This window comes from Oryx dammah, unplaced genomic scaffold (genome assembly GCF_014754425.2).
Source record: "Oryx dammah isolate SB20612 unplaced genomic scaffold, SCBI_Odam_1.1 HiC_scaffold_23, whole genome shotgun sequence".
In the NCBI taxonomy this organism is placed as follows: domain Eukaryota; kingdom Metazoa; phylum Chordata; class Mammalia; order Artiodactyla; family Bovidae; genus Oryx; species Oryx dammah.
In genome coordinates this window covers 75,170,811-75,196,089 of record NW_024070207.1, presented here as the reverse complement: position 1 = coordinate 75,196,089, position 25,279 = coordinate 75,170,811, and the positions used below count along the sequence as shown (strand labels likewise).

Below are 25,279 nucleotides of genomic sequence, written 5' to 3'. Positions count from 1 at the left end.
TGCTTTTGAAGACATTTTAAATAGAAAATAAATTCAACAATGAATATAATTTAACTAAAATGACTACAACGTGAGCAGCAATGACCATGTTCATGCATGTAGAAGTTATGACAATTACATAAAAACTGCCACCTGATAACAGTGATTTTAAGAAGCCATTGTTTCTAAGAGGGAGCCAGAATTCATGTTACAATGTGAAAAAGATAAGGGCTCCTAATAATGGAAGGAATTTGATATATGAATTTGTTAGTTTTTCTGCACACTCTAGGACAGGTGCATAACAGAAGCAGAAGAGATGAAGAGGTGGCAAGAATACACAGAACTATACAAAAAAGGTGTGCTTTTTTTCTGTCCCTGGTGGCTCAGAGGCTAAAGCGTCTGCCTCCAATGCAGGAGACCCAGGTTCGATCCCTGGGTCGGGAAGATCCCCTGGAGAAGGAAATGGCAATCCACTCCAGTATTCTTGCCTGGAGAATCCCATGGACAGAGAAGCCTAGTAGGTTACAGTCCACAGGGTCGCAAAGAGTCAGACACGACTGAGCGACTTCACCTCACCTCATACAAAAAAGGTCTTAATGACACAGATAACCACGATGGTGTGATCACTCACCTAGAGCCAGACATCCTTGAGTATGAAATCAAGTGGGCCTTAGGAAGCATTACTGTGAACAAAGCTAGTGGAAGTGACGGAATTCCAGTGGAGCTATTTCAAATCCTAAAAGATGAAGCTGTTGAAGTGCTGCACTCAATATGCCAGCAAACTTGGAAAACTCAGCAGTGGCCACAGGACTGGAAAAGGTCAGTTTTCATTCAAATCAAAAGAAGGGAAATGCCACAAGATGTTCAAACTACCATACAATTGTGCTTATTTCACATACTAGCAGGTTATTGGTTTCAACAGTATGTGAACTGAGAAATTTTAGACATGCGAGCTGGATTTAGAAAAGGCAGAGGAACCAGAGATCATATTGCCAACATCCACTAGATCATAGAAAAAGCAAAGGAATTCCAGAAAACGTCTACTTCTGCTTCATTCACTATTCTAAATCCTTTAATTGTGTGGATCACAACAAACTGTGGAAAACTCTTAAAGAGATGGGAATACAAGACTACCTTACCTGCCTCCTGAGAAACCTATATGTGGGTCAAGAAGCAACTGTTAGAACCAGACAGGGAACAAAGGACTGGTTCAAATTTGGGAAAGGAATATGTCAAGGCTATATATCGACACCTTGCTTATTTAACTTCTATGCAGAATACATCATGCAAAATACTGGGCTGGATGAAACACAAGCTGGAATTAAGATTGCCAGGAGAAATATCAACAACATCAGATATGCAGATGATACCACTCTGTGGCAAAAAATGAAGAGGAACTAAATAGCTTCTTGATTAGGATAAAAGAGGAGAATGAAAAAGTTGGCTTAAAACTCAGCATTCAAAAACTAAGATCATGGCATCTGGTTCTATCACTTCATGGCAAATAGAAGGGGAAAAAATGGAAATAGTGACAGACTTTATTTTCGTGGGCTCCAAAATCAACTGTGGATGATGACTACAGCCAAGAAATTAAAAGACACTTGCTCCTTGTAAGTAAAGCTATGACAAACCTAGACAGCATTTTAAAAAGCAGAGATATCACTTTGCCCACAAAGGTCCATACAGTCAAACTATGGTTTTTCCAGTAGTCATGTACGGAGGTGACAGTTGGATCATAAAGAAGGCTGAGTGCTGAAGAACTGATGTTTTCAAACTGTGGTCCTGGAGAGAAGACTCTTGTGAGTCCCTTGGACTGCAAGGTGATCAAACCAGTCAACCGCAAAAGAAATCAACCCTGAATATTCATTGGAAGAACTGATGCTGAAGCTAAACCTCCAATACTTTGGCCATTTGATGCAAAGAACCAACTCATGTTAAAAGATCCTGATGCTAAGAAAGATTGAGGGCAGGAGGAGAAAGGGGCAACAGAGGATGAGATGATTGAATGGCATCATTGACTCAATGGATATGAGTTTGAGCAAACTCCAGGAGACAGTGAAGGACAGGGAAGCCTGCTGAAGTCCACTGGGTCACAAAGAGTCAAACACAACTTAGCCACTGGACAACTAGGACAAGCAAGTTATGATTGCAGTATTCTAAATTTAAATGCATACTTACGTACTCTAGGACTGAATAATCAGCATTTAAAAGACTCTGATTAGAAGCCAGAGGGGTTGACTACTTATAAGCTTCAGCTAATTTCATCTCCAATCAATACCAGTGGCTTTGTTAATTAGCATGATTGGTGGCAAACTAACCTTTCATTGCTTAGATGTGTCAAGATATACGGATTATTGATTAGCTGCAAGTATTGTATAGACATTCCCAAGCTTGTACTGACAGGTTAGAATAGAGATCAATCTAAACATCACTAACGTGGATCAACTAATATGTATCTTCAGATGTGATGCAGCATAAGATACACAAAAATCACCTATGATGTGTTCTATCCTCAAATAACTAACTTGAATTCATCTAGCCTTAAAATACAACCTTTAATTTATGAGAAATAAAGAAAATAGGGGAATGCTCAAAAATATAGTAAACAAAACCAGTAAGTTAGACTACACTGAACAAATAAGCTTTGGGTCAGCTAAGGAAATGCTAATATGGTCTGCAAAGGTAGAAACCATTGAACTGAAAAAAGGTGGAATTGCTGAAAAGTTTGGTGCTATTGAACAGCATAATCTCAATTTAGTAAAAAAACTCAAATGTATTTGTGTGAAGTGTGTACATATACATAAAGACACACACACAGAAAGATTCAGAAGAAAATGCACTAACAGATTAATAATAGTGATTTTTGAATGCACATTAACAAAGCTAGTGTAGGTGATGGAATTCCAGCGGAGCTATTTCAAATCCTGAAAGATGGTGCTGTGAAAAGCTGCACTCAATATGCCAGCAATTTTGGAAAACTCAGCAGTGGCCACAGGACTGGAAAAGGTCAGTTTTCATTCCATTCCAAAGAAACGCAATGCCAAAGAATGTTCAAACTACCACACAATTGCACTCATCTATCACACTAGTAAAGTAATGCTCAAAATTCTCCAAGCCAGGCTTCAGGAATATGTGAACCATGAAATTCCTGATGTTCAAGATGGTTTTAGAAAAGGCAGAGGAACCAGAGATCAAATTGCCAACATCTGCTGGATCATTGAAATAGCAAGAGAGTTCCAGAAAAACATCTATTTCTGCTTTATTGACTATGCCAAAGCCTTTGACTGTATGGATGACAGTAAACTGTGGAAAATTCTGAAAGAGATGGGAATACCAGACTACCTGACCTGGCTCTTGAGAAACCTATATGCAGGTCAGGAAGCAACAGTTAGAACTGGACATGGAACACTGACTCCAAATAGGAAAAGGAGTACGTCAAGGCTGTATATTGTCACCCTGCTTATTTAACTTCTATGCAGAGTACATCTTGAGGAAAGCTGGACTGGAAGAAGCACAAGCTGGAATCGAGATTGCTGGGAGAAATATCAATAACCTCAGATATGCAGATAACACCACCCTTATGGCAGAAAGTGAAGAGGAACTAAAAAGCCTCTTGATGAAAGCGAAAGAGGAGAGTGAAAAAGTTGGCTTAAAGCTCAACATCCAGAAAACGAACATCATGGCACTTGGTCCCATCACTTCTTGGGAAATAGATGGGGAAACAGTGGAAACAGTGTCAGACTTTATCTTTTTGGGCTCCAAAATCACTGTAGATGGTGACTGCAGCCATGAAATTAAAAGACTCTTACTCCTTAGAAGAAAAGTTATGACCAACCTAGATAGCATATTGAAAAGCAGAGACATTACTTTGCCAACAAAGGTCTGTTTAGTCAAGGCTATGGTTTTTCCAGCAGTCATGTATGGATGTGAGAGTTGGACTGTGAAGAAAGCTGAGCACTGAAGAACTGATGCTTTTGAATTGTGGTGTTGGAGAAGACTCGTGAAAGTCCCTTGGACTGCAAGGAGATCCAACCGGTCCATTCTAATAGTGATCAGCCTTGAGTGTTCTTTGGAAGGACTGATGCTAAAGCTGAAACTCCAGTACTTTGGTCACCTCATGTGAAGAGTTGACTCATTGGAAAAGACTCATGCTGGGAGGGATTGGGGGCAAAAGGAAAAGGGGACGACGGTGGATGAGATGGCAGGATGGCATCACCAACTCGATAGACCTGAGTCTGAGTGAACTCCGGGAGTTGGTGATGGACAGGGAGGCCTGGTGTGCTGCAATTCATGGGGTTGCAAAAAGTCAGACACGACTGAGCAACTGAACTGAACTGAACTGAACAGAAGGTTTTTATTTTTATTGATTTTTTGTTCTTTATATTCTCTAATCTCTACAATGCAATGGTATTGCTTCAGAAATAACAGGAGTGTTATTACAAAAAATAAGAAGATTTTAATAAGCCTGACAACTCACAACCTTTAGAATGGTAGCCCAAGCCTAGGACTGCAAAGGGGTCTTCCATTTGGGCATTAGACTATGGGACTTAATTGCCTGACTCCAACTGCAGTGCCGTAATATATCTTATATGCTTCAAGTTAAAGTTTAAAGTGTGATGCAGTCAGAGCATCTGAAAGGAAAGATAGCTGAGACTTCACTGAGTTTACAGAACAGATTTTATAACTGTTTTGCATTTGCTTCCAGATAAATATCTACATGAGTGGCAGAATTAGACCTGAGGCTTGCTTTCATTGTATTATAATATGCCACTGGTAGTGAGATTGTGGGGGAGGTAACCTGTAGAGTTCTCCTACATCTGATTAATGGAAGTGATAGACAACAACCAGAAAGAATGGAATAATTAGAAATCTCAAATTGGTTGAGGTCACTTTGTGTTTTCCTGTTATTAGCCTGGAAAACAGGACAGCGGTAGGAATACACAACAAAGGCATAAGTTATAATTATCATATAGATTATGAAAGCCATGGCAGGAGATAACTATAAATTTTGAAAGCACGTGGATTTTCTTCTGTGTAAATGTTGCTGTTGGAACTAAGCCTATTTTTATTTGAATTTTCCCTGTAAATTTTGGTTATAAAAACAAAACCTTGAAAGAATGCTATTATGAACACTCATACTGTCTATACCTAAATTCAGGAATTGATTTTTTTTTATACATTTGCATTCTTTGTTCTGTATATTTTTGTCCTGAGTCCTTTAAAAGTAAACGGCTTCAGCCCTGACTATCTTACCATTCATCTCCAAATAATAAGCATGTTGTCCTAGAAATACCTGTAACATGTTTATATCAAGGAAAATTTATGATAATTTCATATCACCCAATATCTGGTACCTATTCAAGTTTTCTCAAATGTCATGAAAAAATTATTTTTAGTTGAAAGTTTCAAATCTAGATCAAAAGTTCATATGCTGCATTTGTTTATGCTTCTTTAGCCTCTTAATATAGAAACAGTTCTAGGCTCAGTTGCTTAAGTCATGTTTGAATCTTTGCAACGCAATGGACTGTAGCCCACCAGGCTCCTCAGTCCATGGAATTTTCCAGGAACGAATACTAGAGTGGGTTGTCAATCCCTCCTTCAGGGGATCTTCCTGACCTAAAGATCGAACCAAAGTCTCCCGCACTGGAGGCAGATTCTTTACTGCTGAGCTAACAGGGAAGCCCATATAGAACAGTACCACTACCTTTTCCCCCTCAGAACATCGACTAAAAAAAAAAAAAATTCCAAGACAGTTGTCTTAAAGAGTGTCAAACATTCTGCATTTTTCTATACCCTGTATTTCCTGTAGTTTAGAGGCTAAATTTAGATGGGGAAGCAGTGGCAGACTTTATTTTGGGGGGTTCCAAAATCACTGCAGATGGTGACTGCAGCCAAAAAATTAAAAGATGCTTACTCCTTGGAACAAAAGTTATGACCAACCTAGACAGTATATTCAAAAGCAGAGACATTACTTTGCTGACTAAGGTCCGTCTAGTCAAGGCTATGGTTTTTCCAGTAGTCATGTATGGATGTGAGAGTTGGACTGTGAAGAAGGCTGAGCGCCGAAGAATTGATGCTTTTGAACTGTGGTGTTGGAGAAGACTCTTGAGAGTCCCTTGGACTGCAAGGAGATCCAACCTGTCCATTCTCAAGGAGATCAGCCTTGGGATTTCTTTGGAAGGAATGATGCTAAAGCTGAAGCTCCAGTACTTTGGCCACCTCATGCGAAGAGTTGACTCATTGGAAAAGACTCTGATGCTGGGAGGGATTGGGGGCAGGAGCAGAAGGGGGCAACAGAGGATGAGATGGCCGGATGGCATCACTGACTCAATGGACGTGAGTCTGAGTGAACTCCGGGAGTTGGTGATGGACAGGGAGGCCTGGCGTGCTGCGATTCATGGGGTCACAAAGAGTCGGACATGACTGAGCGACTGAACTGAACTGAAACATTCTCGGCAAAAATATTTGTTTATGTTGTATACTTCTTACCATATCCCATCAGAAGGTCAGTTTGTATTATTATCAGTGATGCTAAATTTGATCAATTAATTAAGGCAGTGTTTGCCAGATAACTTCATTGTAAAGATACAGTTTTTCATTTGTAATTAGCAAGTAATCTGTGGATAAGACTTTGAAACTTTATGCATATATTGTTCCTGAAAAATCTTTTACCCAATGGTATTGATCTATGCCTGAAACAGGGCACTGAGGTTGCAAACTAGTAGTTTTTCTTTTCTTTTCTTTTTTTTGTCAGCAAAGTGATGTCTCTGCTTTTATTTTTTTTAATTTATTTTTTATTTTACTTTACAATTCTGTATTGGTTTTGCCATACATTGACATGAATCCACCACGGGTGTACATGCATTCCCAAATCTGAACCCCCCTCCCACCCCCCCTCCCTACAACATCTCTCTGGGTCACAAGTATAGTTGATTTACAATATTAGTTTCAGGAGTACATTACAGTGATTCAATATCTTTATAGATTATACTCCATTCAAAGTTATAAAGTATTAGCTATATTTCCTGTGCTGTAGAATATATCCTTATAGCTTAATTTTATACACACTACTTTGTAAACCATTTCCCAGGTGGTGCTATTGGTAAAGAACCTACCTGCCAGTGCAGGAGACATGAGAGGCAGGTTTGATCCCTGGGTCAGGAAGATCCCCTGGAGGAGGGCATGACAACCCACTCTAGTATTTTGTCTGGAAAATTCCCATCGGCAGAGGACCCTGGGGGACTACAGTCCATAGGGTCACACCGAGATTGCCAGGACTGAAGTGACTTAGTAAGCATACACTTTGTACTTTAGTCCCCTACCACTATCTTACCCTTCCCCCTTTCCCTCTACCCACTGGTAACCACTAGTTTGTTTTCTATATCTGTGAGTCTGTTATGGCTTTGCTATGTACATCCATTTAACTTTTTTTAGATTCCACATATAAATGATAACAAGGAGTATTTGTCTTTCTCTATCTGACTTATTTCACTTAGCATAATACCCTCCAAGTCGATCCATGTTGTTGCAAATGACAAAATTTCATTTCTCTTGTGGCTTAGTTGTATTCCATTGTACATATATATACCATGGCTGCTTTATCAATTCATCTGTTGATGGATACTTAGGTTGCTTCCACATCTTGGCATTTGTAATTGACATGGTTATGAACACTGGAGAAGACTCTTAAGAGTTTCTTGGACAGCAAGGTGATCAAAGTAGTCAATCCTAAAGAAATCAACCCTGAATATTCATTGAAAGGACTGATGCTGAAGCTGAAGCTCCAATACTTTGGCGACCAGATGGGAAGAGGTGGTGCATTGGAAAAGACCCTATGTTCAGAAAGATTGAGGGCAAGAGGAGAAGGGAGTGACAGAGGATGAGATGGTTGGATGGCATCACTGATTCAATGGACATGAGTTTGAGCAGACTCCAGGAGATGGTGAAGGACAGGGAAGGCTGGCGTGCTGCAGTTTATGAGGTCACAAAGGGTCAGACATGACTTAGCAACTGAACAACAACAACCCCATGTTCACTGCAGCACTATTTACAATAACTAGGACATGGAAGCAACCTAGATGTTCATCGACTGATGAATGGATAAAGAAGCTGCGGTACATATATACAATGTCATGTCACTCAGCTATAAAAAGGAATGAATTTGAGTCGGTGCTAATGAGGTGGATGAACCTAAAACTTATAATAGAGTGAAGTAAGTCAGAAAGAGAAAAACAAATATTGTATATTAACACATATATATGGAATCTAGAAAGATTATACTGATGAACCTATTTGCAGCACAGCAATGGAGATGCAGAGATAGAGAACAGACTTACGGATACATGGGGGCAGTAGAAAGGAGAGGGTGGGATGAATGGAGAGAGTAGCATGGAAACATATACACTGCCATATGTAAAATAGATAGCCACTGGGAATTTGCTGTATGACTCAGGGAACTCAAACTAGGGCTCTGTAACCACCTAGAGAGATAGGATGGGGTGGGAGGAAGTCTTAAGAGGGAGGGGACATATGTATACCTATGGTTGATCCATGTTGATGTATGGCAGAAACCAACAAAATATTGTAGTTATCCTTCAATCCAAAAAATAAATAAATAAAGAAAAAAAAGCATCCCTTAGATCGAGGATGTTTCCACTTATCCTTATGATACACTTTTGAACTTGGAGAAAGTTACAAATCATGCAGGAACTGGAGCATCCCTATGGAATTCCTTTTTATTAATTCTCCTCAAAAATAATTAGTGACATTAAGCATACATTCATATCCAAAGTTTTATTTATTTTTTCCATAAAAGCTGGATTTTGATTTTTAAATTCTGCCAAATGCTCTGTATGAAAAGTGTAGTAGGTTAAAATGTGTCACATTTTACTAATTCAAAACATATTATAAAATTAATACTTTGCTAAGCTATCAATTAAAATTTATTTTCCTCTTACTCACCCTTACACCCTTGCTTTTGCAATGAGTATCTTTTACTTAAAATACTGCATGACATTTTGTGCTTACCTTTCCCAACATAAAAAAGTTGCTGTTGTCTATGTTTTTTTTTCCCCCAAACTTTAAACTTTTTGTTTTGTATTGGGTATATTTCCATATAAATTGTGAAATTATTTGTTCTAGTTCTCTGAAAAATACCATTAGTAGCTTGATAGGGATTACATTGAATCTATAGATTGCTTAGGGTGGTATACTCATTTTCACTATATTGATTCTTCAAATACATGAACATGGTATATTTCTCCATCCATTTGTGTCCTCTTTGAATTCTTTCATCAGTGTTTTATAGTTTTCTATATATAGGTCTTTTTTTCTTTAGGTCAATTTATTCCTAAGTATTTTATTATTTTCATTGCAATGGTGAATGGAATTGTTTCCTTAATTTCTCTTTCTGTTTTCTCATTGTTAGTGTATAGGAATGCAAGGGATTTCTATGTGTTAATTTTATATCCTGCAACTTTACTATATTCATTGATTAGCTCAAGTAATTTTCTGGTGGAGTCTTTAGGGTTTTCTATGTAGAGGATCATGTCGTCTGCAAACAGTGAGTTTTACTTCTTCTTTTCCAATTTGGATTTCTTTTATTTCTTTTTCTGCTCTGATTGCTGTGGCTAAAACTTCCAAAACTATGTTGAATAGTAGTGGTGAGAGTGGGCACCCTTGTCTTGTTCCTGACTTTAGGGGAAATGCTTTTAATTTTTCATCATTGAGGATAATGTTTGCTGTGGGTTTATCATATATGGATTTTATTATGTTGAAGTATGTTCCTTCCATGCTTGCTTTCTGGAACGTTTTTGTCATAAATGGATGTTGAATTTTGTCAAAGGCTTTCTCTGCATCTATTGAGATAGTCATATGGCTTTTATCTTTCAATTTGTTAATGTAGTGTATCATATTGATTGATTTGCAGATATTAAAGAATCCTTGCATCCCGGGGATAAAGCCCACTTGGTCATGATGTATGATCTTCTTAATATGTTGTTGGGTTCTGTTTGCTAGAATTTTGTTAAGGATGTTTCATTTATGTTCACCAGTGACACTGGCCTGTAGTTTTCTTTTTTGTGTGGCATGTTTGTCTGGTTTTGGTATTAGGGTGATGGTGGCCTCATAGAATGAGTTTGGAAGTTTACCTTCTGCAATTTGCTGGAAGAGTTTGAGTAGGAGAGGTATTAGCTCTTCTCTAAATTTTTGGTAGAATTCAGCTGTGAAGCCATCTGGTCCTGGGCTTTTGTTTGCTGGAAGATTTCTCATTACAGTTTCGATTTCTGTGCTTGTGATGGGTCTGTTAAGATTTTCGATTTCTTCCTGGTTCAGTTTTGGAAAGTTATACTTTTCTAAGAATTTGTCCATTTCTTCCAACTTGTCCATTTTTTTGGCATATGGTTGCTGATAGTAGTCTCTTATGATTTGTATTTCTGTGTTGTCTGTTGTGATTTCTCCATTTTCATTTCTAATTTTGTTGATTTTATTTTTCTCCCTTTGTTTCTTGGTGAGTCTGGCTAACGGTTTATCAGTTTTATTTAACTTCTCAAAGAACCAGCTTTTGGCTTTGTTGATTTTTGCTATGGTATCTTTTGTTTCTTTTGCATTTATTTCTGCCCTAGTTTTTAAGATTTCTTTTCTTATACTAACCCTGTATAGCTGATTAACAATGTTGTGGCAGTATCAGGTGAACATCAAAAGGACTCAGCCATACATATACTTGTATTCATTCTCCCCCACACCCCACTCCCCTGCCATCCAGGCTGGCACATAACATTGAGTAGAGTTCCATGTGCTATCAATAGGTCTTTGTTGGTTATCCAGTTTAAATATAGCAGTGTGTATATGATGTTCCAAAGTCCCTAACTCTCCCTTCCCTCCAGGCAACCATAAGTTCATTTTCTAAGTCTGTTAGTCTCTTTGTGTTTTGTAAGTTAAGTTCATTTGCATCATTTCTTTTTAGATTCCACATATAAGAGATGCCATATATTTCTCCTTCTCTAACTTACTCAGTGTGACACTCTCTAGGTTCATCCATGTTACTGCAAATAACATTCCTTCATTCTTTTGATGGCTGAGTAATATTCCATTGTATATATGTACCTCTTCTTCTTTATCCATTCCTTTGTTGATGGACATTTACATTGCTTCCATATCTTGGCTATTGTAAACAGTGTTAAGATGAACATTGGGGTGAATGTATCATGCTTTTATTTTTCCCAGATATATGCCCAGGAGTGGGATTGCAGGGTCATATGATAGCTCTATTTTTAGTTCTTTAAGGAACCTCCATACTATTCTCCATAGAGACTGTACCAATTTACATTCCTACTAAGAGTGTAGGAGGGTTCCCTTCTCTCAACACTCTCTTCAGCATTTGTTTTTTGTGGATTTTTTGATGATAGTCATTCTGATTGCAGTAAGGTGATATCTCTTTATAATATTGATTTGTATTTCTCTGATATTGAATATCTTTTCATGTGCCTATTGGCCATCTGTACGCCCTCTTTGAAGAAATGTCTATTTAGGTCTTCTGCTAATTTTTTGAGTGGGTTGTTTGTTCTGATGCAATTAAGCCTCATAAGCTGTCTGCAAGTTTTGGAGACTAATTTCTTATCCGTCACATAATTTGCAAATATTTTCTCCCAATACGTGGGTTGTCTTTTCATTTTGTTTATTGTTTCTTTTGCTGTGCAAAAGCTTTTAAGTAGGTTCCATTTATTTTTAATTTTATTTCCATTATTCTAGGAGATGTATCAAAAAAGATGTTGCTGTGATTTATGTCAGAGTGTGTTCTGCCAATGCTTTCCTTTAGGAGCTTTATAGTGTCTAGTCACACATTTAGGTCTTTAAATCCATTTTGAGCTTATTTGTGTGTATGAAGTAAAGGAATGATCTAAAATATTTTTTCACACGTGGTTATCCAATTTTCCTAGCACCACTTGTTGAAAAGCTTCTTTCTAACATTAGGTAGTCTTTTCTCCTTTGTCATAGATTAATTTACCATAGGTGCATGGGCTTGTCTGTTTTTTTCTTTTTTTTTAAACTTTTCTTGCAGTATAGTTGCTTTACAATGCTGTGTTAGTTTCTGCTATGATGCAAAGTGTACCAGACATACATATAAATATGTCTACTTTTTTGGAGATATTCTTCACATTTAGATCACCATGGAGCATTGGGTAGAGTTCCCTTTGCAATATAGTAGGTTCTCAGTAGCTATCTATTTTACACATAGTAGTAATCCCAATCTCCCAATCCCCACTAATGATAGTCATTCTGACATGTTCATGAGGTGATATCTGAATGTGATTTTCTTTGCTTTCTTTGATTATTATTAGTGTTGAGCATCTTTTCATGCATCTGGTGATCATCGTATATCATCTCTGGAAAAATGTTATTCCTTTTTCTGTTTTTTAATCAGGTTGTTCACTTTTTTGATATTTAGTTGCATGAGTTGATTATATATTTTAGATATTAACCTCTTATTAGTCATATCATTTACTAATACTTTCTACAATTCAATAGAATGTCTTTTCATTTCATTGATGGTTTCCTTTGCTGTTAGAAAGGCTTTATGTTTAATTAGGTCCCAATTTTCTTTTGCTTTTGTTTACATTGCCTTAGGAAACAGATCTAAAAAATTGCTAAAATTTACGTCAAAGAATGGCTTATCTATGTTTCCCTCTAAGACTCATAGTATCAAGCCTTATATTTAGGTCTTTAATCCATTTTGAGCTTATTTTTGTGTAGAGTGTTGTTGCTGCTCAGTCCTTCAGTCATGACCAACTTTGTGCAAACTCATGGACTGCAGCATGCCAGGCCTCCTTGTCCATCACCAATTCCTGGAGTTTGTTCAAACTCATGTCCATTGAGTTGGTGATGCCATTCAACTGTCTCATCCTCTGTCACCCCCTTCTCCTCCTGCTTTCAATCTTTCCCAGCATCAGTGTCTTTTCCAATGAGTCAGCTCTTCCCATCAGGTAGTCAAACTTTTGGAGCTTCAGTTTCAGCATCAATCCTTCCAATGAATATTCACGGTTGATTTCTTTAGGATTGACTGCTTTGATCACTTTGCAGTCCAAGAGACTCTCAAGAGTCTTCTCCAACATCACAGTACAAAAGCATCAATTCTTTGGTGTTTGGCCGTCTTTATGGTCCAATTCTCACATCTGTACATGGCTACTGGAAAAATCATAGGTTTGACTAGATGGACCTTTGTTGGCAAAGTAACGTCTCTGCTTTGTAATATACTGTCTAGGTTTGTCATAGCTTTTCTTCCAAGGAGCAAGTGTCTTTTAATTTCCTGGCTGCAGTCACCATCTGCAGTGACTTTGGAGCCCAAGAAAATGAAGTCTGTCACTGTTTCCATTTTTTTCCCCATTATTTGTCGTGAAGTGATGGGACTGAATGCCATAATCTTGGTTTTTTGACTGCTGAGTTTTAAGCCAGCTTTTCACTCTCCTCTTTCACCTTCATCCAGATGTGCATTAGTTCCTCTTTGCTTTCTGCAATTAAAGTAGTGTCATCTGCATATCTGAGGTTATTGATATTTCTCCCAGCAATCTTGATTCCAGCTTGTGATACATCCAGCCCTGCATTCCACATGATGCAATGTGGAAGATGCAGGAGACTCAGGTTCGATGCCTAGGTGGGGAAGATCCCCTGGATGAGGGCCCAACAACCTACTCCAGTATTCTTGCCTGGAGAATCTCATGGAGAGAAGAGCCTTACAGGCAACAGTCCATAGGGTCACAAAGATTTGGACAAGACTAAAGCTACTGAGCACACACTCACACACTCTGCATATAAGCTGAAATAAGCACGGTGACAATGTACAGCATTTTCATTCTCCTTTCCCAATTTCGAACCAGTTCATTGTTCCATGTCTGATTCTAACTGTTGCTTCTTGATCAAATACAAGTTTATCAGGAGGCAGGTAAGGTGATATAGTATTCCCAACTCTTTCAGAATTTTCCACAATTTGTTGTGATCTACACAGTCAAATGCTTTCATGTAGTCAATGAAGCAAAAGTAGATGTTTTTCTGGAATTCCCTTGCTTTCTTTATGATCTGACAGATGTTAGGATTTGATCTCTGTTCTTCTGCTTTTTCTAAATCCAGCATGTACATAGGGACGTTCTTGGTTTATGTACTGTTGAGGCTTAGCTTGAAGGATTTTGAGCATTACCTTCCTACCATGTGAAATTAGTATAATTGTGCAGTAGCTTGAACATTTTTTTGGATTGCCCTTCTTTGGGATTGGAGTGAAAACTTACCTTTTTCAGTCCTGTGGCCACTGCTAAGTATTCCAAATTTGTTGGCATATTGAGAACAACACTTTAGGACTTGAAGTATCTTAGATTGAATTCCATCACCTCCACTAGCTTTGCTTATAGTAATGCTTCCTAAAGCCCACTTGAATTTACACTCCAGGATGTCTGGCTCTAGGTGAGTGATCACACCATCATGATTATCTGGGTCATTAAGACTTCTTTTGTATAGTTCTGTGTATTCTTGACACCTCTTCTTAATCCCTTCTGCATCTGTTAAGTCCATAATGCTTCTGTCGTTTACTGTGCCCATCTCTGCTTGAAATGTTCCCTTGGCATCTAATTTTCTTGAAGAGATCTCTAGTAATTCCCATTCTACTGATTTCCTCTGGTTCTTTGCATTTTTCACTTAAGAAGGCTTTCTTATCTTTCCTTGCTAGTCCTTGGAACTCTGCATTCAGATAGGTATATCTTTTCTTTTCTCCTTTGCCTTTAGTTTCTCTTTTTTTCTCAGCTATTTGTGAGGCCTCCTCAGACAACTGTTTTGCTTTGTTGCATTTCTTTTTCTTGGGGATTGTTTTGGTCACCATCTTCTGTACAATGTTACAAACCACCATCCATAGTTCTTCAGGCACTCTGTCTATCAGATCTAATCCCTTGAATCTATTTCTCACTTCCACTATATAATCATAAGGGACTTTATTTATCTGATACCTGCATGGCTTAGTGGTTTTCCCTACTTTCTTCAGTATTAGTCTGAATTTTTCAATAAGGAGTTCATGATGTGAGCCACAGTTAGCTCCAGGTCTTGTTTTTGCTGACTGTATAGAGCTTCTCCATCTTCAGCTGCAAAGATTATAATCAATCTGATTTCAGTAATGACCATCTGATGCTGTCCATGTGTAGTTGTCTCTTATGTTGTTGGAAGAGAGTGTTTGCTATAACCAGTGCATTCTCTTGGCAAAACTTGTATGAATAATAGTATTAATAATCCTATTGGGTGATGCTTATAACTTTTTCATAGCTTTTCTTGTTTTCAGAATATATTTTATTAGCATGAATTAGCAGCTGTGTTGACAAGTTTGATGAAATAACTGTTTTCTCTGTACTAGTATGCTATGAATTTGATATTTAGAATAATCTGCTTTTTTTGCATTTCATTTCAGAGTTTGTAATATTTTCCTTTTAACTTTACTATTTGGATACATAAAATATTAATATGGCACAAAATTCAAAAGGAGGTGGACTCGGGAGTCTAGCATCCATGCCTATCCCTTCCACCCTATTCACCACCTATCCCCTAGGTGTTTGAGATATTCTCCAACAATAAGTGACTACTTGTGTAAATAATGGTGTATTCAAACAATATGGCATTATACAGGAATGAAAAAGAATGAGGAAATATGAATGTTGTTTTTGAAGTGATTTCCAGATGCCTTTTTATGAGGGTATTGATAGCTTAATTTTGTTACACAGACTTAGAATACATCACAATTTTTCTAAGCTTGTTGTCTCATTTATTTACTTTTTAACACAGTAGGAGGGGCCTTAAGAGTGACATGTCAATGATCATCAAGAAAGCAAGTAGCAGAACTGATGCTGGAACCCAGGTTTGCTCACTCTTGGCTACAGTACTTTTTTCTGTTCCACATTGTTTCCTTAGAGCAGCCTTTTTTTTTTTTTTTACCTTATTTTACTTTACAATACTGTATTGGTTTTGCCATACATCAACATGAATCCACCACGGGTGTACATGAGTTCCCAATCCTGAACCCCCCTCCCACCTCTCTCCCCATACCATCTCTCTGGGTCATCCCAGTGCACCAGCCCCAAGCATCCTGTATCCTGCATCAAACCTAGACTGGCGATTCGTTTCTTACATGATATTATACATGTTTCAATGCCATTCTCCCAAATCATCCCACCCTCTCCCTCTCCCACAGAGTCCAAAAGTCCGTTCTATACACCAGTGTCTCTTTTGCTGTCTCACATATGGGGTTATCATTACCATCTTTCTAAATTCCATATATATGTGTTAGTATACTGTATTGCTGTTTTTCTTTCTGTCCTACTTCACTCTGTATAATCAGCTCCAGTTTCATCCACCTCATTAAAACTGATTCAAATGTATTCTTTTTAATGGCTGAGTAATACTCCATTATGTATATGTACCACAGCTTTCTTATCCATTCATCTGCTGATGGACATCTAGGTTGCTTCCATGTCCTGGCTATTATAAACAGTGCTGTGATGAACATTGATGAGTCAAGTAAATTTATCTGTATTCACAACATTGAACCCTCTGGTCAGGAAGCACCACAGTGGGGCACACATGCCCCTTATACCCACCCAACTTAGAGCCTATCACCAGATCTATTCTGAAATGCTGCTCTCTTCCTACCTGCCATACCCAAGCAAAGAAGGTGACTATAATCATGACTCCCATGTCTTGAGAACTTACTATTTCCCAGGCACTTTACCTGTGTTCATTCAAATCCACACAACAGTCTTAAGGGGCAAACAATACTACTCTTATTTTAAAGATGACCAAACAGAGGTTCAGAGAAGGCAATGGCACCCCACTCCAGTACTTTTGCATGGAAAATCCCATGGACGGAGGAGCCTGGAAGGCTGCAGTCCATGGGGTCGCTGAGTGTCAGACACGACTGAGCGACTTCACTTTCACGCACTGGAAAAAGAAATGGCAACCCACTCCAGTATTCTTGCCTGGAGAATCCCAGGTACAGGGAAGCCTGGTGGGCTGCCATCTATGGGGTGGCACAGAGTCAGACACGACTGAAGTGACTTATTAGCAGCAGCAGCAGCAGCAAAAAGAGGTTAAGAGAGCTTTTCCTAAGATTATAAAGCTAAAGGGTAGAGCTGGTATTTGAAACCAGATTTATCTTACAGCAAAGCAACTGAGAAAACCCCTCAAATAAGATGTGCGATGACCCGGATAAGATACATACAAGGGTAAAGGCAAAATCTTGTTTCTCACCGAGCACTCAGATTGCCTAGGATGAAGCAATTGGGGGTCGGGACTTAATGAGCTTAAAGAAAGTTTATCTGTAGTGCTATCATGTGAGTCATTCTTCTAACAGGAACTCTTCCTGAAAACCTAGAAGTTACTTACTTGACCAAGTGTCTTATAAGAAGTTCCAACATCTCTCGGTTCTTTTCTGGTAGCTTATATACCAGGGAGTGAATAGCTCCCAATCGATAATCCAGGTTGTCAGACTCTGAGAGAGAACAGAGAGAGAGTTTTGCCTTCTGGGCAATTGGATTAAGCAAATTCTCATGCACAGACACACATACACACACCCATGCATGTGCACATGCAGAGATAATCAGAGACACATAGAGAGTCTGAGAGATGAAAAGAGAGAGATATATAGACACAGGGACAAAATGACAGAAAGAGACCAAGAAACAAAGACACTGAAGGGGGAAGAGAGAGACTGACTAAAAGATAAAAACATAGATTAAAAACAAATAAATTAGTCTAGAAAGGAGAATAATATACAAGAGAGAAGAGAAAACAGAAGAGAGAAGACTGTATCAGAACAAGTCAGAATTCTAGATACAGCAGGTTGCTCTTAAAGTTCCACATGTAAACTTCCAGCTGGAAACGCTTGCCCAGAAAATTTCCTTGTGGAACTGGGAGCTGTGCTGCTGCCTCTAGGTTCCTATGAAAATTACTGAGAGAGCTCAGTAATTACTGAGAGAGTGAAAATCAAGGCTCTCTTGCCTCAACAAAGATTCATTATGAGGACAAATCCCCTGCATTTTTTTCCTCAATACCATACAAGGCACAATGCAGAAGAGTCACATGGAGGTAAGGAGGGATACTCATACAGTGGCCTCAGCCAAAACTTTTAATGCTTCTTCAGCTGCCGACTTTTTGAGTGATTCTATATACCTTATTTCCTATGTACTGCTCCAGTCTCACCATTGGTCTCATAATCTAAACATTGTGATGCTAGCACTAAAAAATTAAGAGTAATAATTCACAACACAATTGAAAAGCATTTGAAAGGGCAAAGTGTTGAAAAAAAGCTGAAACAATAACTGTAATGGAACTATTTTGCTGTTTCCTGGCAATGTGAGCCAATATGCTTGTTCTGATATAAGGCACAATCAATACAGTCCTCAGAACTTTTGCATCCCTCAAGTTAGCCAGTTTTCTCCAATTCACTCAACTAACACTGATTTATGAAAACTAGTACAGCACTTGAGTTAGCAAGTAAGAATATCCCAATGTGACAGTGGACAAAACCTGTAAGTATGTTTGTTTTTTCCTTTACTTTCCCTCAAGCAGTCTTCTAGGCTTATTGTTGTAAATATTAGTTAGAAGCCAGGAAAACACAATCAACTAAGTAACATAAATACTTACTGGCAGCAGAAACCAGCTCTTTGTGAAGTCTATAGGTCATGACAGGTTCAGAAAGATTCCTGAAATTAATGAAGACTGTAAGTTCCTTTGGGGAGGGAGTAGTGAGGCCTTAGAATCTCAGTTCTATGAGAAGCAAAGCTGAAGTTTCTGAGCTCACAGATTGATATGACTATATGCATTTTTTGTTCAACTGAAAATTTGTCAGAGGAATCCTCATTTCTCGTAATTCAACAGAAGAAAGTATGAGCCAAGACCTCAAGCAGGGTCTCCAACTAGTTCCCCAAAGTGAAAAGAGGCACAGACCAGCCCTGCAAAATTCCAAAGTGGACCCACTATGATTGATACTATGAAGTCCTTACAGTTTGTTAGTTCCTCAGTTTCCAAGTTCTTTTACATCTGTCCTGCCATTTGATCCCTCCAAAAATCCTGTGAAGAAGTATTTCAAATCCCTGTTTAATGGAGAAGGAAATTGAGGCTCAGATAGGTTTCTTTATTTAGACAAAAAAAATACTGGTTAAGTGACTTCCCTAGTGATCCAGTGGTTAAAATTCTGTAATTCCACTTCAAGGGGCATGAGTTTGACCCCTGGTCAAGGAACTAAGATCCCACAGGCTGTGTGGTGTGGTATATATATATATATATATAGACTGAACACCTACTTGTGACTGGCATTGTGCCAGGTATTGGGAGTCTAGATGAATTAGACGTAGTCTAAACCTTCAAGCAGCTAACAGTCTAGTTGGGGAGAGTATCATATACAAAATTTGCAATGTAAGGTAACAAGTATAATGGTAAAAGTGGGTAGTATGCGGCCCAGAAGGAAGCAATCCACTAATAGTAATAATAGCAAACTCGTCACTGTTCTAAGTGTTTAACATTTATTTACTCATTTAATTCTCATGACAACCCTGCAAGTTAGATACTAATATTATCTCCATTTTTTAGATAAGGAAACTGAGCTTCAGAAAAGTTAAATAGTTCATCCTAAGCCACATAGTTAGTAAGTGGTGGAAGTAAGCAGTCTGTCTCAAATCCATGTTCTTTATCATTATGTCATACTGCTTGCCACTGCTCTTATTGTAGTAGTATAGGCAAGAGATAATAAAAGCCTAAATGAAAATAGTGCCATTAGGGGTAGAAAGAAAAGGTGAGGAGAGTTATTTGAAAGACATTAAAGAGCTCCTTCAACAGTTATAAGGGAGAGATTAATGTTGATGAGGGACAGAGTAATCTGGTTTGGGACTGAACATATTAGAAATTGATTCAGAGGGAAGTAGAGATGCTATGTCTGAGGGGTTTCTGGGATAGCCAAAAGCAGATGTTTATTAGGAAGATGGATGAAGTGCTTTTCCAGATCTGAGAAGCAGGGCTTATTAGAACCATAAGAACGAATACCATGGCTCAAGGAGAGATGGCAAACTGGCAGCCAACAGTTACATGAGGTCTTTCAACATTTCTTTCCAGTCCAGAATAGTGTGTAAAAAAGAAATGGAATTGAATCAGTCATCATAATATGAAGAAAATTGAGTATTTTCACATACAAGATCAATATTATCTGCCTCTATTGAAAAATGGAAAGATCTGTCTATATTGGGCTCCTATGGTTGCTTGTGGGAATAAAGAATATTGCTGTTTATATATAAACAAAGGGATTGCCATGCAAGTAACGGTTTTATAGGCAACAAGTTTAATATGAAAGTAGTCCTTCAGTCATTTTCATGTCCTTATTCCTGTAAATATTTGTATTTTCCATTCCTCCCGTATAGCAAAACGAGAAGAAAGCCCTGGGATATACCAGGTAGAAAGCCCATAAAAGGGACTTTTAAAGTGATTAAAGAGGTGAGAGAAAATCCAAAAGTAATGGATTAACAGAATCCAAAAGAACAAAAAGTTTCAAGGAGGGCTTGTTAACAGCTTCAAATGCTACAAAGAGATCAAATAAGGTAAAGGTTGACAATCATCCATTGTGTTTAGCATTGAGAATCACTGGTGACCTTGGCAAGAGCAGCTTCATAGAGGAGAGGGCGCAAGTCAGATTGCAGTGGGTTAAAAAGTAAACTCGGAGATTAAAAGTAAAGGTGGGGGTGTGTATTACTTCATACACTGAAGCTAGATTGGGAAGGGGTGAAATATCTCACTAGGCAATTTCATCTAAGCTCCTGCCTCCTATTGTCATCTGCACTGTTAATGATCCCCAATTTCTTAACTCAAGCCCAGAATTCTGAGTTACATTCCTATATATTTCCTATATATCAGAGTGCCTACTTAAAATTCTTGCCCTAGTTTCTACAAAGACACCTAGATTTGACATATTTAAAACCTAATTTGTCATCTCCCTCAAATGAGGTAATTTTTTTTTAATGTTTCCCAAATCAGTAAATGTATGACCGTCATTTGGTTGCATGGGCTAGAAATGTGGAAGTCATTCTTTTATCTCCCTCTCCTCCATCTTCATATCCAAGTTTATTCCTTAATTCTCTTGACTATGCTTATTTCTGTCTATTCCCAATGCTACTCCCTAGTCCCACAGAAGCATCATCTCTTTTTGGTACCACAGCAGTAGCTTGCTAATTGGTTTCCACCTCTACTTATTTTACCTCTCTCTAATCTCATCTCTCTATATTTTTTCAAAATGCAAATCTCATCATACAACCTCCAGCTTAAAATCTTTCAGTATATTCCCATTCCTTTAAATATATAATCATACTCCAATTGTAAACATATCCTAAAAGACCTTGAATGATCTGGCCCTACATATCTCTCCCTCCCTCTACACTCAATACTCCACTTATACTGGTACATGTAGTTCCTTAAAAGGGTCCTCCTTGTGCTTCAAAGTCTTTGCATATGAAGTTATTTCTGTCTGGAACTGCCTCCCCCTGCCAGTTGACTCCAAGTTATCATTCAAACCTCAATTCAAAATGAAAACCAGAATAAATCAGGGTTTCTTATTATATGACTGCATAGCACTTTGCAGTTTTCCTTCAGAGCACTTACTACAGTTCATTATATTTGTATAATTGTTTTTTGTCTGTCCATTTCACTGGACTATAACTTTTTTAAAAAAATTGTTTTATTTATTTGTTTTTGGCTGTGCTGAGTTTTTCTGTAGTTGCAGTGTAGGGGCTACTCTTTACTGTCATATCCCTCAAATGCAGTTGTAGCACACAGGCTTAATTGTGCTGTGGCATATCGGTGACCCTTGCATTGGCAGGCAGATCCTTAACCACTGGACCACCAGGGAAGTCCCAACTATAACCTTTTAAAGGTCATATCTACTCACGACTGTGTACCAACTGCCAGATACTATGCTAGGCACTGAGTAGGTACTCAGGAAATGTTTACTAAATGGTTTCGTGAATGGTGGAAAAAGTGAATGAATGAAACAAAACACAAGGTTAGAGAGATGTGCGATGTTGGATCATATTTGTTCATGGGGTTCTCAAGACAAGAGTGCTGAAGTGGTTTGCTATTCCCTTCTCCAGTGGACCACATTTTGCCAGAACTCTCCACTATGACCCATCTGTCTCGGCTGGCCTTACATGGCATGGCTCATAATTTCACTGAGTTAAACAAAGTTGTGATCCATGTGATCATTTTGGTTAGTTTTCTGTGGTTGGGATCTTCCTATTTGTATGTTCAGAGGAAAAAATCCATTAATTGAGAAAGGTTAAAGATGCAGAAGAGAGAAGGGATGGTTTTTAGAGTAATTTTCTAGAAATATTGGAAACAAGGGGTGAATTAGGTGTCTAAAACACAGATGAAGCAAGTTCATTTTGAAGATACCCACACAAGTTCATTTTGAAGATACCAACACAATTTTTTAAAAAAGAAATTGAAAAGGTGTTAACTGGCTAGTACATATTAAAGGGTCATAAGACTCTCAACAATAAATATCTCTTATTGGAGGTGCTGGCCATTCAAAGTTTCAGGTTCATATTTCAAATGGGCTTCACTGCTTATTATACAATGAGCTGGGAAAGATAAAATGTGGGAGGGAATTATCCTACATAAATCTATTTAAAAAGTAACTCCTTTTAAAGAGGCTAGAGACATAGAGTCATTTATTTCCACTATTATCATCATCATAAGTCTCCTGAAAGTGTGCATAGCAGATTGCTCTGTCTTTACTAAATTACCCAAGCAATTCCAAGAAAGTCACAGCCCCTGAGATGTGGAGAATAGTGAAATAAGATGCTCTAATACCAGTGGCTTTACAAGTTAGAGATACTTAGGTTCAAATAATATGAGTTGTGATCATGAATATTACTTAATGAGGGAGAAAGTATGTTGTAATTCTTCATTTGTAAAATAAGTATGGTAACACCTACCTCATAAGATTACAATGATATTGTCAACATAAGGAACTAGAACATTGCCTAGCACAGAATAAACCCTCCTAGAATAGTGATTTTCTTCTTTGGCAAATGCAAGAGAAATACTCCTGGAAAGAGCATTCATATTTACTTAAAGTTCTAAGATGATGCAATAGCAGAAGGTCATTTAATAATAATATCTGGGACCCAATCTATTTGGATTAATGATATTTCTCATATCATAAATAGCTATTTTAATGACTAAAGAGTACAATAATTGAAAAGACATTTTAGCACATAAAGTACGGTGTATACTATGGGACATAGAAAATGGTAAGAAATGAATGAGTTTAAAAAGTATATATGTCACAAATAATTTTATGCAATATAAAGTTATACCAATAAACTGTCATTGTGTATCCCCAAATTTTGCTCATGAGTTAATTTTTTCCTACTGCCATCACTTCATTTAGTTCTAACACTTTTTTTTTCTTTTTCAGTTCTAACTTTTTTATATTTTTATTTTGGGGGGTTTTATTCACATTATTAAAAATACATACAAATACACAAATTATGTTTGTGTAAATGCAATTTAATGTTTCAAAATTATTATTTATCAATAATACAGGTTAACAACCTTGAGTTTTCATAACTCCTGAGTTTGCTGGTGAGCCCACTGTGATATCACTCTATCTGTGCACAAAGGCAAACCTTCAAATTGTTTTTAAAGCAAATTTTCTTCAGAAATCCACATTTCAATAATAATTCTATTATTTTGATGTTTCCCTTGCTTAAATTACCAATTAAAAAAAGGCTCCTAATGCACATTTTTTTAACAAAAATTCTTTTCATTCTTTTTTCTTTAGCAATTCTATCTAACCTCCCAAAATTGGGACTATATTAACTCCATCTCCATCCATCCAAATTCCATCAATTCTGAAAAGCAATGTTCCAAATTATATCAGACATACCTGAGGTAGAATTTCAAGGAGCTGGTGATTGTCTTAATGTCCCAGTCACTATTATGAAAATCAATATCTCCTGGGCATTTAGGATCTATTCAAGAGGAAAAAAAAATGAAAAAAGTTATTTTTCAACAAGATACTAGATTTTACCCCTTTGAAAGAAAAATAAAGTACATTAATTAAAAGATAGTTACTCTAACCAGTTTTCACAAAATGAAAACTTTACAACAAACATGTCTTTGAGGTATCAAAAAATTCCCTTGCATTCCAGTTAAGCATGCAAGGAGCTTGGAAGTCAACTCTTTCATTCACACAAGAAGACAAAAAATGGAACAACCTGAAAATCAACTCCTCTTAGCTCCATCAGAGAACTGAGGTCATAGGGCAAGCTGAAGAAACAGACAAGCAGACACAGAGAATCAAAACACATAGGGCAGAAGCCCAAGAGCAAATAAGTCCTTGGGAACCAGTGCAGGGCTATGAAAACCTAATCAATAATTGTCAAATTGCTAGAGGCTCAGTGTGAACAGGCTTGAGAGTTAAAAATTTTAAGCAGGCCCAGTCCTAGGGGACTCCTAAGCTTTTGGGAGTTTTACCTACAGGAGCCTTATCAGATTCTCACAGTGAAGATCTGAGAAAAATTCCATCATGTTACTGTAATTCTGAAAAGCGGATAAGAAAATTAGCCATTTAAAAATATGCACAGAGCATTTCATTTTTCTTAATAAGACCCCCTCAAGAGGAACTATTTTACCAGAGCTTGACTGACCTTGGAAAGGGGAAATTCACAACTTGAGAACTGGAATGCCTCCCTGTCTCTTCTAAGGGGGAAAACAAACAAAACTGAACAACATTTGTGAAGATCATAAGCAAGAAGCACAGGTTCAGTAAAATACTGAGCATTCACCCCAAGGAAACCAGAATTGAAAGAGACACATACACCTTGACGTTCACTGAAGCACTATTTACAATACCTAGGACATGGACGCAACCTAGATGTCCATCAGCAGATGAATGGATAAGTAAGTTGTGGTACATATAGACAAAGGACCATTACTCGACTATAAAAAGGAATGCATCTGAGTAAGTTCAAATGAGGTGTTTATGAACCTGGAGCCTATCATACAGAGTGAAGTAAGTCAGAAAGAGAAACACCAATACAGTATATTAATGCATATATATGGAAATTAGAAAGATGGTAATGACAACCTTATAGGCAAGACATCAAAAGAGACACAGATGTAAAGAAGAGACTTCTGGACTCTGTGGGAGAAGATGAGGGTGGGGTGATTTGAGAGAATAGCATTGAAACATGTATATTACCGTATGTAAAATACATGACCAGTACAAGTTCGA

The 25,279-nt window shown here is 37.7% G+C and overlaps 1 protein-coding gene and 1 non-coding gene across 4 annotated transcripts in view; one reads left to right on the top strand and one right to left on the bottom strand.

Moving 5' to 3' along the window:
• Window positions 1–25,279, bottom strand: part of OPHN1 (oligophrenin 1) — a 567,594-nt gene that overhangs the window by 138,500 nt on the left and 403,815 nt on the right. For all 3 annotated transcript variants that reach the window (XM_040265770.1, XM_040265772.1, XM_040265771.1), the window contains exons 16-18: window positions 23,930–24,014; window positions 18,643–18,701; window positions 17,383–17,488 (exon numbers count right to left, since the gene is read on the bottom strand). In XM_040265770.1, coding sequence (XP_040121704.1) covers window positions 17,383–17,488; window positions 18,643–18,701; window positions 23,930–24,014 — 250 coding nt within the window. The remainder of the gene's footprint in view (window positions 1–17,382; window positions 17,489–18,642; window positions 18,702–23,929; window positions 24,015–25,279) is intronic.
• Window positions 352–423, top strand: TRNAW-CCA. The gene has a single exon. It is a non-coding gene; the product is annotated as a tRNA-Trp (tRNA).